Below are 13,502 nucleotides of genomic sequence, written 5' to 3'. Positions count from 1 at the left end.
CGCTGTCCAGCCACTCTGCCCCCAGCCTGTAGTGCTGCGGGGGGTTTTTGTAGCCAAAGTGCAGGACCTGGCACTTGGACTTGTTAAAGGTTGGAAAAGACCTCCAAGATCCTCAAATCCAACCTTTGATCCATCACCACCTTGTAAAATAAACCAGAGCACTGAGTGCCGTGTCCAATTGTTCTTGAACACCTCCAGGGATGGTGACTCCATCACCTCCTTGGGCAGCCCTTTCTGTGAAGAAATTCTTCCTGATGTCCAACCTGAACATCCCCTGACACAGCTTGAGGCCGTTTATTTCCTCATGTCCTGTCACTTGTCAACTGGGAGGAGATACTTTTTTTTTTTCTATACTTTCAGTAAGTTAATTGACTCTAAATGGTTCACTGATTTGGCATGTGGATTCTGTGTATCAGTTCCAAAGCCCCTGGTTTAAGTTTTATTCCAATATCTTCAGGTCAAGATGCAGAAAATGGAGGAACAGGAGCAAATGGCAAAGCGTCTCCTGGAGGAGCAGAAGGAAGAACTGAATGAGGTCACACAAGAACTCGTAGAAACAGAGCACGAGAACACGCGGCTCCGGCGCAACATTGAGCGCATAAAGGAGGAGAAGGACCTGACTGTGTAAGAAAGCTTCACTTCTCACTGTCCCTGCACTAGTGGTATCCACAGGCACCTCCCTCCTTTATTGCTGATGTGATCTGAGGTCGTAGCTGCTGTTGAAGAACTGATGCACTTGGATTTTTTGTCACCTTTTAGAAGGGGAGCACCAAATTGCAATAGCTGCAGAGAAGGGCTCTAGCACGATTTTTGGAATGGAAAAAAAACCTACTTTTAGAGGAATCCTAGAACAGTTGGCTTGTGTGGAGGGTCATCCTAGCTCTGGAATTAATATTTTGAAGGTTAAAGGATTCTGCTTTGAATTGTGATGATATTGATAGAACAAGAAATTAATAAACATGGAGCTGAAAACTAGAGGAGAATTTTTGACCTTTATAAAAATCCTAGAGACAGGCGTGACAGCCCCTGAGAGGACTGAACCATGGGCTTTTTTCTTAGTGATCCTGAAGGTCTGCGAGTCTGACATTTGTGCATCTGCTTTGTGTCCAAAGAATTAGAGAAGTTTGTGTCTCCAGGGGGACAGTAGTGTTTTAAGAGAGTTAGTTTTATTTTTTCCTTAAGAAAGATCACTTGGAAGTTAATGCTTTGTATTCCTTTTTCAGAAAGCTCTGTGAATGCTTCTGAGATTACAAGTCCTGGCTAAAAACATTGAGCTGCATATCTTGGTGTGCTTTTCTGTTTTTTGTTTGGCCATTCAGAGTCTTATTTCTGGTGTGGCATAAGTACCCAGGAAAAGCACACCATTGTGTTTTGGGTTTAGCAGTGTGTGCAGACTTTGGTGTAAGCCTGATTTGTTCCCTCTAAATTTCATAGCTGTGATCTTAGCAAGCTCCTGGTGTCTGCTTACTGCCTTCTCTCAAAACAGCTTCCACACTGAAAGAGGGCAAATCTTAAGCAGTTTTCGTTTGGAGCTTTTATCCTCTGATTTGGGTTTTTTATGAATTTTAACCCAATCAACTGTTTATCAACAGTGACTGGTACAGCTGCCAAAGCTTCTTGTTTCTCTGATGGCTGAATTCTCCTTGCAGGCTACAGAAGGAGTGCTTGCAGCAGGAGAAGGAGTGTTTGATGTCCAAGCTGAATGAAGCAGAAAGGGATGGAGCAGCAGCTGCCAGACAGATCCATGCCCTGAAAAATACCATTGGGAGACTCAACATTGTAGGTGTCCTTTTTTGTTCTTGTCTTTAGTACATTGTCCTGTTGAATAGTTGTCTTAAAAAAAATAATGTTATAGTTGCTAATGCAGCAAAATATAAGGAAAAGTGATTGTAACATAAGGATAAGGATGTTAAGATTTAACATCCTTAAGGTGTTTCCTAGTTTGGTGTGAAAGTGGGGTATTTAATTCCAGGTACCTTCTGCACACAAGTGAACAATTATTTCCTTTTGTTTATGTGTTGTGGGTTTTGTTTGTTTGAGTTATTGTGGTTTGTTTTTCTGGTTTCTTTGTTTATTTTTGTTTCTTTATTTGGTTTTTGTTTGTTTGTTTAATGTTTTTTCCTTCAGGAGAAACACATGAGCAGCACAGATATAAATGCTCTAACAAGACAAAAAGAGCTTCTGCTCCAGAAATTGAGCACCTTTGAAGAAACCAACCGGACACTCAGAGAGCTTATTGCAGAGCAGCGGGCCCGGGAGGTGAGAGCTGCTGTGTGTGGAACCTGGCTGATTACAGGAGGCTGTGTTGTCTCGTGGGCTGGAAGGGAGATTTGAGTTTGAAATCTTTCAACTCTTTCTCCCAGCCCTGCAGTAGACCCTGTCAGCCCATAAAGGCTGGATAGTTTTTATTTGGGTTTTTTCTTTATCTCTGTCTAATTCATAGAGTTAAGACTGACTTTTCTGCTGTGAGGATGGTAGAGCCTCTAAGTCTTTGACTATATTAAAGGGTTCAGGCACTGCTGTGTTGCTAGCTGTCTCCTCTGGATACGGCTGTATCTGCTGATCTTGCTACTCTCAAACACTGCTGCTGCACTTGGATTGCCTGGAGTCTGAGGAGTTGATATGGCCTCAGCTAATGGGAGTCTGTGGATATTCAGAACTTGTAGGCATTGAGGGCAACAACAGAGAAACTGAAAACAATTCTGTGGTGCTTGTACAGAACAATTCTGTATTGCTTGTAAGAGCAATAGAGAAATGAAATTTCTATTCTTTCTGTAGTTTGTATTCCATTTCAGCAAAAGCAGGCTGATGGTAACAGTTACCTCAGCCACCAGTGGGGCTGGATAAAAGGTCTGAATTTTTCCACATGAATTTCCCTGAGTAGTGGGAGAGTTCAGAATGATCTTACATTGCCATCATGCTTTTTATTTTAATCTTTGACTGGGAATTGGAAAAGCTTTCTGAGATGGATAATGGTATGTAAAATATAGCAAATGCGATGTTTCTAGATATATTCTAAGAATTGCTGCTGCAACTGGGAGGAAATAGTTGATTTTCCCAGTTCCATTTAAAGAAGCTTTATAAGATTGACTTTTTAGTTAACAGTTTTTCTCATGTATTTATTTTGTAGAAGGATGCCCAGAAGGTACTGGATCGGCAAGGACTGCTGCTGAAAAGGCTGGCTGACTCAGATGCAGAGAACATGGTAAGCAAACCACAATCTCTCTTTATTTTAAAATTTTAAAAGATAAAGCAGAAAGATCTAAAATGACAAGCCCTTCTTTGTCTTATATTCTGCTGTCAAATATTACACTAGTGCCTTTTAGATCAATAAAAAAAATATTTTAGCTTTTGTGGTAATCAGAGCCACGACACTGCTCCTCCGGTTAACAACCTGCGTTTCAAAGTGGGTAGATTTTCATTGCCTTTGAAATGAAAGGGGCTTAGAATGGGGATAACTCGGTGTATTGGGCTCTGTCACCAAATGAGTTACCCTGTGCCAGTTTTTGTTCATTTCCTTCTCCATAAACTGAGACAAGAGTTCTTGCGTTGCCAGAAGTTATAAAACTTGCTGTGAGACATAGGTAAATGCCCTTTTTAGTCTGTGGAGTATATATGGTCCTGACTGGGTATCCTGTGCCCTGTTGCACAAATGTATGTGTATCACTTCTGCTTCCTGGTTGAGGAGAATGCAGCCTGTTTTGCTGGCGATGAGGATCCTGTTGTTGTGGATAACAATCAGTGCCAGGGGTCAGGTGGTCTTGAGAGGGAGGCAGTTACACCTCTTGCCTTCTACCTGCTGTCCTAAATGTGTTTGTTACTGAACATCTGTGTGGTGTTTGTTTTTCCAGCAACTTCAGATCAGGCTTCAGGGAAAAGAAAAGGAAGTGGAAAGCCTCACACTTCAGATAGTGGCAGAAAAGGTAGTCTCCATTTTCTGTTTTTCCCTTTCTGCTCTACTTTCCAGTTCTGTAAAACACAGATAGTCCAAAAGATGAGGTTGTTTGCAGACCACTACTTTGAGATCAGATGACTGGCTTGCTTATAAAACTAGACAGATACCAACTCCCACACAATTGTGGGTTCCATATTCTGCTAATAAGACACCTGTGTCAGGATGGATAGGTAGAATTCTCTTTGCTTGGGCACTGAATTGCCATTCTGTGTAAGCTCCTGTTGGTTCCCAATGGCAAATTCCAATCCGTTCCTTAGTTTAGGAAGTAAAGTGGGAGTGCAGTGGAAGAGATCAGATATGAAGAATATTTTGCCCTAGAACATACCTTTCAAGCCAGTCATTCACATGTGTTATAAAATAAATGGCTGCTCATTTGGTCCCTTTTTGTTGGATTAGAAGAGCTGTGAGGGTCCATCTGGAGGTGGCTGGAGATCATTCAGTGAAGAAATCTGAGACTACTGCATATTATTAAGTGTTCCTTCTATTAGCTTATTGAGTGAAAACATGTTTGTCTTGTTCCTGCTTATCTAGGAAAAGGCAAGGAAAGCACTTGAACTCTCCCAAGCTATGGAGTCTATGAAAACCCATTTACAAGCCCAGCTGCAGAGCAAAGAAGCTGAGAACAACCGTCTGGCTACACAGCTGCGGGTATGTCTGCACTGCTCCCTGGGGATTGTCTCTTCCTTTGCTTCCATGGACTGAATTCACTCACAAGGGAGTAGCACAAGCTTCTTACTGAGTCTGGTTGACTGAAATATTGGCTGGTGATGTTTATGCCATTAACACACAGCATGATTTTCAAATAAAGTAAGAAAAGAGAAATCCTTTCACTTTTGAGGCATGAGGCAAAATCTTAGCTTTAAGGTCTATGTGTATTAGATTTTCCTTTTCCTAAGTTAGTTACTCCATAATTGTTGAAAAGATGGATTTGGTTTAGTCAAGCATCAAGACAAATTGAAACTATTTAATTTGCTTTTTTGGAAAAATGCTGTGCCAGTTTGATCACTCTTGTTTATGTGTTCTACAATATTAATGAGGGGGAGAAAGTTCCCCTGGTTTATCTTGATTAGAGTTTTATATTTAGCATATGTTGGGATGATGTTACAAGGAACATAAATGTGTTAATGTTTTAGAGGAGCTTTAAACTGTTCTAATAAGAGCTGCATAAAGCAACATTGTTGTATGCAAACATTTCAGTCAATAAAAAGAATGTTCTCAGGTAGATCAAAAGACTGTTAGAACAGTACTTATTTTGGTCAGGAGAGAAATCAGTATTTTAGGAAGCAGCTTATGAAAGAAGAAAGGAAGACTCTTGGAAGAAAAGGAAGATGTCATGCTGCCGTCTCTTTCAGCATTTAGACAGGATTGTGTAGGTGAAACCTGACTGCAAATACCTCCAGGCTGAACACTGGGGATTTGTGCCTGGTTCTCATCACCATTTCTAGGAGATTAGTTGCTGCTTTGGGTTTGCTGGTGTAATATGGGCATTAATCCACATGGTGGGTTTTTTTCCCCCACAGAATCTGGAGATGAGTGAAGCTCAGTATAAGGCAGAGCTGGACCTTGCCCTGGAGCAGATGAAAGAAGTGAAGGGCAAGGGAGATAGTGATAAAGAGGCCCTGAAGAAAGCTGTCCGTGCACAGAAAGAGCGGGCGGAGCGGAGTGAGGAGTATGTGCAGAAACTGACTGCCCAGCTAGCAGAAAAAGTATGTGCTAAAACAGGAGAGGCCTTATTTGAGGTCATGCTTTTAAATTGTTGACTTCTGGTAGTAGCCCTGGGGAGAGTCTCTTCTTTCAACTAATGAAATTTATTTCTGTCTTCGTGCCATGGCCCATTTATGCCAAGTTTAGAACAAATCCAGTTTGCTCAGCTGTCACTGTATTCACCGCATGTCCTAAGTTAAGGGCATCTCTGCGTATTGTCTGCATATCTCACACCAGTGGTGATTTTGTCTTCTCCCTTACTTTTTTCCTCTTGTATTTCACTTGTCTAACAGGACAGGTGTGTTGCTGAGGCCCAGTGCGAGCTTGAGTCCTGGAGGAATCGCTGCAACAAAGCACTAAAGGAGAAGGATGATCTTGAACTGGAAGTCGTTACGCTGAACAGGTTAGAATAAAAATCAGTGCAGAGAAAGAAGCATGAGGGAGGATGAGTTCAAAGTTCAAGGACAATTTAACTGAATAATAGCATTGAAATGAATATTTTAGTTGGATTGCTTGTAAATAACCAAGCAAAAGCAGCACTGCATAAGGGCTAGAGCAGAGTTTGAAGAGGTGGAGAGAGACATGTGACTTCTGCTGCTGACTTGGCACAGCAAAGGCAGACTCTTTAAGGTTTGCTGACCCTTAAAAGTGTGCCATTTTGTAATGCATTGAATTAAGGTTATTTTTGTTTTGAGGTCTTTTTGAATAACTTGAATGGAAGATATTAAAAGAGATAAGCAGTATAGTTGATGCCAGTTTTGTTGTGAAGGTAAATAAATCTTTTGGTATCATTGCAGTACAGTTGCTACTGCAGGAAAAAGGAGGTAGGTATGAGCTGAGAGAGGCATATCTTTATCCTGTGCATCTTTGAGACAATTCATTTGAGCTCCAAGGGGACAACTCCAGTTAGTTTCCAGGAGGTATATAAAGATTGAAGTATAGAACAGTGTAACAGGGAGGTGTGCATACATGACAGTAGAAGGAAGATGAAAGGATGGGGAAAAGCCATGTTTCTGAAGCTAGTTTTCAAGGGTTAGGAGCCCTACTCTTTCTTGTCACTTAAGGATTAATTTTCTTTCTGCGTGGCAGCCGTGTCGCAGACTTGCTGGAACAGCAGGCAAAGCTGCAGGAACAGACGCGGGACGAAAAAGAAGCTTTGCTGGATAAACTGCACCAACAGACTGGAGAGAACAACTCTTTAAAGAAGGATAATGAAAGACTGAAGGTCAGTGACTAAGGGTTTGAAGCTCGAATGCTAGGAGGAAAAGAAGGGGGAATTACAACAACTTTCTTGGCCACTGAGGACAGAGTCAAATTGCACCCATTGCTCCTATACAGTTTCAAACCAGTTCATACAACCTGACTGTGACAGGGCCAGTGTGCTGGGAGGAGATAGAGGAAGTGTACTTACTGGGAGAACTGTGTTTCTTCCACGTTTTGGCTAGGAGTATCTCCAATCTAGCTACTGTTTCATCTAGCTGGGGTCTTAAATCTTGTCCTCACATCTTCACGCTGCTGACCAGAGAGCAAACAGCTGTAGCTCATACAGAGAGAACGGTAATCTCCAGAAAAAACAAAAATGACTGGCATATTTCTCTGTTGTCCTTTACCATGAGTCATCTTGTGGGCGACCTACTTAATTTTTTCCATCCCAAACCTCTGTGCTCTGCTGATGCAAATTTGGCAATCCACTGAAGTCTAGAAAGTTTGGGCAACTTGCATGGATAAAACTGTATTTTCTTAGTCTAGACAACATTAGACAGCTCACATGGCAGGTACTTGCGCAGAGGAGGGCAACAAGGCTGGTGAAGGGCTTGGAACACAAGCCCTATGAAGAACAGCTGAGGGAGCTGGGGTTGTTTAACCTGGAAAAAAGGAGACCTTATCACTCTCTACAACTCCCTGAAAGGTGGCTGTAGCCAGGTGGGGGTCAGTCTCTTCTCCCAGGCAACAACCGACAGAACAAGAGGACACAGTCTTAAGCTGCGCCAGGGGAAGTTTAGGTCAGACATCAGAAAGAAATTCTTCACTGGAAGAGTGATTGGGCACTGGAATAGTCTGCCCAGGGAGGTGGTGGAGTCACCATCCCTGAACGTCCCGTGTTTAAAAAAAGCCTGGACGTGGCACTCAGTGCCATGGTTTAGTTGATGAGGAGGTGTTAGGTTAGGTCATAGGTCGGACTAGATGATCTCAAAAGTCTTTTGCAACCTAGTTCATTCTGTGATTCTTTATGATATTTCCAAGCACTCAATGGAAAATGTTTTCTTTTTTTCAGGCTGCTCTGAACTCAATGGAGGGCAAGCTGAACCAAGCGCAGACGGAATTGCAACAGCTCCAGAACTCTGTCAGGAGCTACGAAGGGCTGATTGAAAACTACACAGCACAGGTGGGTCTCAGAACCTTCAGCCCTTGCACAAAGGTGTTTTCTCCTTCCACTGTGGCTTATTCTGTAATGCCTTAGCTATTGCCAGCTGGAGCAGTTTCAGTTACTCCAAGGCGTTGCGCGCATGTGTTGAAAACTATATATAATAGATAAAGTCTGGGGTCCTTCTTTGAATGTCCAGGCACAGAAGGCCCGAAAGGAAGCAGATGAGCTGGCTGCAAGACTGGAGAAGTGTGAAAGAGAGAACAAGACAATAAGGGATGAAATGAACAAGGAGCTTGAAACGGTAACTATCCCTCTAAAGACACATTGTAGACATTCATGGATCTTAGTGTTCTGAATCTAGTGAAAAACAGCTGTGAATAGGAAATAAAAGGCTTATCTTAAGTCTGCCTTTTCCATCAGTTTTTTCTTAGGACTTGTTCAATAAGTTTTGCAGAATGAACATTTAGCAGCTTCTTTTTGACTATATGGCATTCCTCATGGAATTATTTAGTGTCTCCTTTGCTGCAGAAATAGTGGTTTGGAACAGTGGATTAGGTAGGTTGAACCGTTATCTGATGTGGAACAGCTGACCTCAAAAGCAGAGCTTGTACTTCTAGTAAAATTGAAGCCCACAGTCCAAAATTCTCATTCTTACACCATCCATAGAGAATGCCAGATCCTAAGTGAAGGCTTTTCTGAGTAGGAAGATGTTAGACTTCGAACTCAGCACTGGCCAAATATCCACACAATGTCACCATGGTTGTGGACTAACAGAGCTTCATTGAAGTTGAGAAATTTTTTAGTCTTGATCTTATGAACATTTGTAAGTTCCTCATGTTTTCTTCTTTGATTACAGACACGTCAGAACTTCCAGACCCAGCTTGCTGAACTGGAAAAGCTGCCCGAGATCCTAAAGTACACCGAGACACAGCTGGCAGAATGCCATCAACAGCTCATGTGTTACGAGAAGAAGAACACGGACCTGTGTGCCATGATTGCAGATCTCCGTCAGCTGGTAAGGGACTGGCAGAAAGTACCCCTACCACTGAGCACCACCTCAAGTCCGAAACCAAGATGAATTTCTAATCACAGCAAGGTTCAAACTTCGTCTCTGTTCTCGTCTCTTTTTGAAAAGATTAAACGTGCACTGCAAAATAAAGGTGTGTGCCATGTCTTTGTGCAAGAAGTTGGTGGCTTTGCTGGTAGCATTCCTTAATATTTGAAAGGTTTCTCATCCCTTGGTGCAGAATCTTTCTGGGACTTGAATAGCAGCAGTGGCAGCACTTGATAATGCCAGCCCTCGCTTCTGTTACCTCCATCCTCATGTCACCTTTCCCTCCTGTAGTTTTCTGCCGATGGTGCTGTCCCAACCATTTTCTCACTCTGATTTCAGGTTTTTTTCCCAGTTCCTGTTTTTTGTTCCCAGAAAGACTGTGTAGGTATTGCAGGATAATTTCAGACAGGGATGACATCTACAGCTGTGCCTCAAGATAGCACATGATCTCTGTCTGACCACTTTAGTCTTGGCCACTTTGTGCTTGGTCTGGAATTATAAACCTCTCTGGTGTTTCAGGCTCTGATGCTGTTGTGGGCTGCTGGCATGTTTGTGGCTGCTGTTCTTGTGTGTGTGCTTGGCTGTGCTTGCAGATGCTGCTCTACATGCAGGAATTTACAGGCCTGGCTTTTCTTTTGCAGTACGGAAGAGTTTTCCTACACCTTTCCAGACTGTAACTGGAAGCATCAGCAAAATGGATGTTTAGTTTTCTTCTATCCACTGTTCCCTTTCTGAAGCTCTCCAGAAATTATGAATGGAGCATGTTTCCTTCTGAGAGCTGCATATGTTTTAGGTGGTTGGTCGTGTGTGTAATGACTGCTCTGTGAAGTAATTAATTCCTGTAATTTTAGATTGACCTCCAGGGGGACAAAATGGAGATGACAAGAGAGAGATATCAGTCTGCCCAGGAGGAGAAAAAGCAACTCACCTTGAAGGTGGAGGAGCTAGAAAGGTTAGAAATACTAGGCTCTCTTGTCTTTTTAACCTTCCATTTCCATTGTTTTTACAGGGGATTGAAACAGCTTCAGTCTTGTTCCAGTTCCCCACATGCCTTCAGGATTCTGTGCATTTGCTTATCCCACAAGGATCTCTAATCAGTAGCTGTCCACTGAGAGTTACATGCTTTTGCAGCAGCACCTGTTGTGAATGTTGTTAGACAGGATGATGGCTTAGACAACAGAGGAACTAGTTCCTTGTCCAATCTAGCCTGGCAATTTTGAGGTTACTAGATATTACAGTACTTTTACCCATGTTTATAAGTTTCTTTTAGTGACAATGTCTCGGAAAATGCAGGTATATGGGTACTCTGTAGGCCCTTCAATCTTTGAAATTTTGGTTTGAGTACTGGAGAACTGTTTCTTGGGGCTCTCACCTTTCAAGGGGGAATAGAATCTATTATCAGAGGCGTCAGGACCTGACAAAAGGCAGAATGAAACACCCTCCATTTAAAATGAATAGGTTTCCTTCCCTTATTGTCTTAAACTAGAAAACTAGAGTCCACGAGTGCCCAGAACATAGAATTCCTTCAGGTCATAGCAAAACGTGAGGAGTCAATCCACCAGTGTCAGCTGCGGCTGGAGGAGAAGAGCCGTGAGTGCAGCTCCCTGGCACGTCAGCTGGAGGTGGCCATTGAGGATGCCAAAAGACAAGTGAGTCATTTCTCATGTTTGTGAATTCACCTAAAGCTACCCAGGCTGTGAAAGGGGAACAGTGAGAATGCTGAAAATATCTTCTCAGCTTATGACCAAACCTATTAAAATCATTGTATTCAGTGAAATACAAGTAATGTGCTGGTGCTGTTTGTCAGCACTGTTGAAGAACTGAACTCAGTTTGCAACAGAGAAAAGCACAAGACTGAGCTGCTGCTTATGTGTGAGGATGTGTCAGTTAAACTTCAAAGGGCTTTTGTGGGCAGTGGGTAGGGAAAAAACATTCTTCCATAGGCATCCCTTTAACAAAGTTGTTGTTCTATGTAGGTGGAACAAGCTCGAGAACGAGCAGTCTCCAGAGAGAGGGCAGCCCAGTCCAAGATGTTGGATTTGGAGACCCAGCTGAGCAGGAATAAAACAGAGCTGAACCAGTTGCGTCGGAGCAAAGAGGATGTGAGTGACTTGTGGGGGATACTCTTGCTGTACTGGTGGTGCCCTGGCAACAATTGGAATCAATAAATCATCCTGTGGATGTGCTGCTGAAGTCATGCAGAGCTGTGCCTGAATGTGATGTGCTGTTGTGTGTGTCCATGTATGTGTGACACAGGACACGTCTGCTGTGTCACCAGTTCAGGAGTGTGTATTAAGTGATAGGCAAATGGGAGTACAATGATGTGAATGAATTGGTATAAAGTTATGTATGTGTAAGAAAGAATCACTTTCCTTGTGTTCAAAGGAGATTTGCACCAGGTATCATGGACAGATTTTAACTTCATTTTGCCTATATCAAAGAGAGTGCAATTTCTCTTCTAGAGGAAAGCATTTCTTCTAGAAGAAAGACTGGGAATCTTTTGTCGTGTCCTATTTACCTTGCTTCCTTGCTTTAGTTTTACTTGGAATTGTGTGGGCTGATGGATCAGGTCAAGTTGTTTTTCAGAAAAGAGTGTGTTTAATTCCCCATAACTACAGCTAATGTATTTTAAAAGCCCAACTGATTAGCCATGTTGTCTCCTGCTTTTATCAGCGGGTTGCTGAATGGAGTTGGGAATGAGCAGAACAAATTATAAATATCACAGCACCATCTATGGTAATGTCATCTCCTGCTGTGCTAATTCTGGCTCTCCTCAGCACTTTGGGGGAAGAGTTTAACATGAACAGGATGAATGTTGCTGCCTTTCAGCCTGTTTTGTGCTCCCCTGTGCAGGCAGAGCGCCGATATGAAAGCCGCCTCCAGGACCTGCGGGATCGGCTGGAGCAGTCGGAGAGCACCAACCGCAGCATGCAGAACTACGTCCAGTTCCTCAAGTCTTCCTACGACAACGTTTTTAGGGAAAGTGCTTTGCTGGGCTCCCCGAGCCGCTCTCGCTCTCCCCTCTGAGAGCAATGCTCTCCTTGCACCTTTTTTAAGCACACAGAAGGAGCTTTGTTTCAAAGCCATATTGATATAGAAAATAGGATGGCATTTCAGGGTCACTGTTAGGAGATTTTTTTCTTGCAGAATGAGAAAATAAAATGACGTTGGCATCTGATCAAAATGTGGGGTATCAGCAATACTGGTTTGGTGTTGGAGGTTGGTGTTAGGTCATAAACTGAGCCCCAAAACCAGGTGTTTTTGCGTATAATGGAAAAGATCCTTTTCCTCCTGTAAGGTCATGATGGTTTCAGCTCTTAAAATCTGTGAGAGGTTTGTTGAGTGTGTTAGTTTTTGTAAGAGCTCTCTTCGTGCTTCACTTCTCATTCCGTTTCTCTGTTGGGGAGATCATGTGGGGGTTTTTTGCTTGTGGGATTTTTAAAATAATTTTTTTATACTGTTGGTGTGAAACTAAAAATAACTGAGGTGCCTGGGCTCTACACTCACAAGAGATTATCTCCTGCACAACCACAGTGTTTGTAACAATTTTATACCAGAAATTATGAATTTGGTTTGGGTTTTTATACTTGATTCTTACATACTCCCTGATCCTTACCTTTATTGGTGAGTGTAACGCTAATATTGCTTTACTCCTCTTACCCTGATTTTCTGATCCTGAATATACCCAGGACTGAGCCAAAACAATCTAAATTTGAAGGAAATCATCATCACTTCATATGGGGTCTTGGTGCAAAGGCCATGTGAGTTCAGGGTGTGCATGAAATCCTGACTTGGTCTTAAGCCAACTAAGGAGCAGCTGCAGATACTCAACTTCTTCATTAAAATCACCTGCACCTTCTGGAAAATCACACCTTTTGTGTGTCAAGTCTGTAAAGTCCATGGGCTCTCTAGTGTCCTATTGTTTCGACTAAATGGTTCTTAGGGGGGCAAAAATAAACCTTGTTTTTATTTTTCTCTCTGTTGTATCCTATGTATGTGCAATGTGATGTGGTCATTGGCAGTATTTGTCATAAAAGTTTTCTAAACTAATCAGTTTTCAAAAGATCTGTAATTGCGTGTGTTTAACACTTTAAAAATCCCAGAACTGCTGGGGGAAAAAACAATAAACTACATTTTAATTGGTTATGGTAGGGATTTCGTCTTCAGATGCTGTGTGTGTCTGAGTTTGGAAAAGCAAACACATCCCAGGGCTGTTGGTGCGGGCAGCTGAATTCCAGACTGCTTCCGTGGTTCACGGGTGGAGCCCTCCCTATGCTTCTGCGACCGGGGCTAAGCAGTGCAAGGTGGTTCCAGCCCTCCCTCTGCGAATACACAGAATAAGTGGGAAATCGGTGAATTTGTGGGGGTTTCCCGGCCCGCGTCCTTAGCGCGTCGCTGCCGGGGGCGGGACTCGAACCCCC

At 42.7% G+C, this 13,502-nt stretch overlaps 1 protein-coding gene across 6 annotated transcripts in view; it reads left to right on the top strand.

Annotated features, from left to right (window-relative positions):
• ODF2 (outer dense fiber of sperm tails 2) overlaps positions 1-13,232 on the top strand; it is an 18,503-nt gene extending 5,271 nt beyond the window's left edge. For 5 of the 6 annotated variants that reach the window (XM_017745643.1, XM_008642357.2, XM_017745644.1 and 2 more), the window contains 16 exons: positions 458-624; positions 1,650-1,779; positions 2,128-2,259; positions 3,131-3,205; positions 3,852-3,923; positions 4,487-4,603; positions 5,476-5,661; positions 5,953-6,062; positions 6,749-6,884; positions 7,935-8,045; positions 8,224-8,328; positions 8,884-9,042; positions 9,933-10,033; positions 10,568-10,730; positions 11,058-11,183; positions 11,935-13,232. In XM_017745643.1, the coding sequence (XP_017601132.1) occupies positions 458-624; positions 1,650-1,779; positions 2,128-2,259; positions 3,131-3,205; positions 3,852-3,923; positions 4,487-4,603; positions 5,476-5,661; positions 5,953-6,062; positions 6,749-6,884; positions 7,935-8,045; positions 8,224-8,328; positions 8,884-9,042; positions 9,933-10,033; positions 10,568-10,730; positions 11,058-11,183; positions 11,935-12,108 (2,064 nt within the window). In that variant the 3' untranslated portion in view covers positions 12,109-13,232. Of the gene's footprint in view, positions 1-457; positions 625-1,649; positions 1,780-2,127; positions 2,260-3,130; positions 3,206-3,851; positions 3,924-4,486; positions 4,604-5,475; positions 5,662-5,952; positions 6,063-6,748; positions 6,885-7,934; positions 8,046-8,223; positions 8,329-8,883; positions 9,188-9,932; positions 10,034-10,567; positions 10,731-11,057; positions 11,184-11,934 lie in introns of those variants that run through there. The other variant, XR_001865657.1, reaches the window with a different exon arrangement.
• Positions 13,233-13,502: the final 270 nt, after the last annotated feature.

Source organism: Corvus brachyrhynchos, unplaced genomic scaffold (assembly GCF_000691975.1).
Source record: "Corvus brachyrhynchos isolate BGI_N302 unplaced genomic scaffold, ASM69197v1 scaffold59, whole genome shotgun sequence".
Lineage (NCBI taxonomy): Eukaryota > Metazoa > Chordata > Aves > Passeriformes > Corvidae > Corvus > Corvus brachyrhynchos.
The sequence above is the reverse complement of the archived record's forward strand: the minus strand, read 5'-3'. Positions and strand labels throughout refer to the sequence as shown.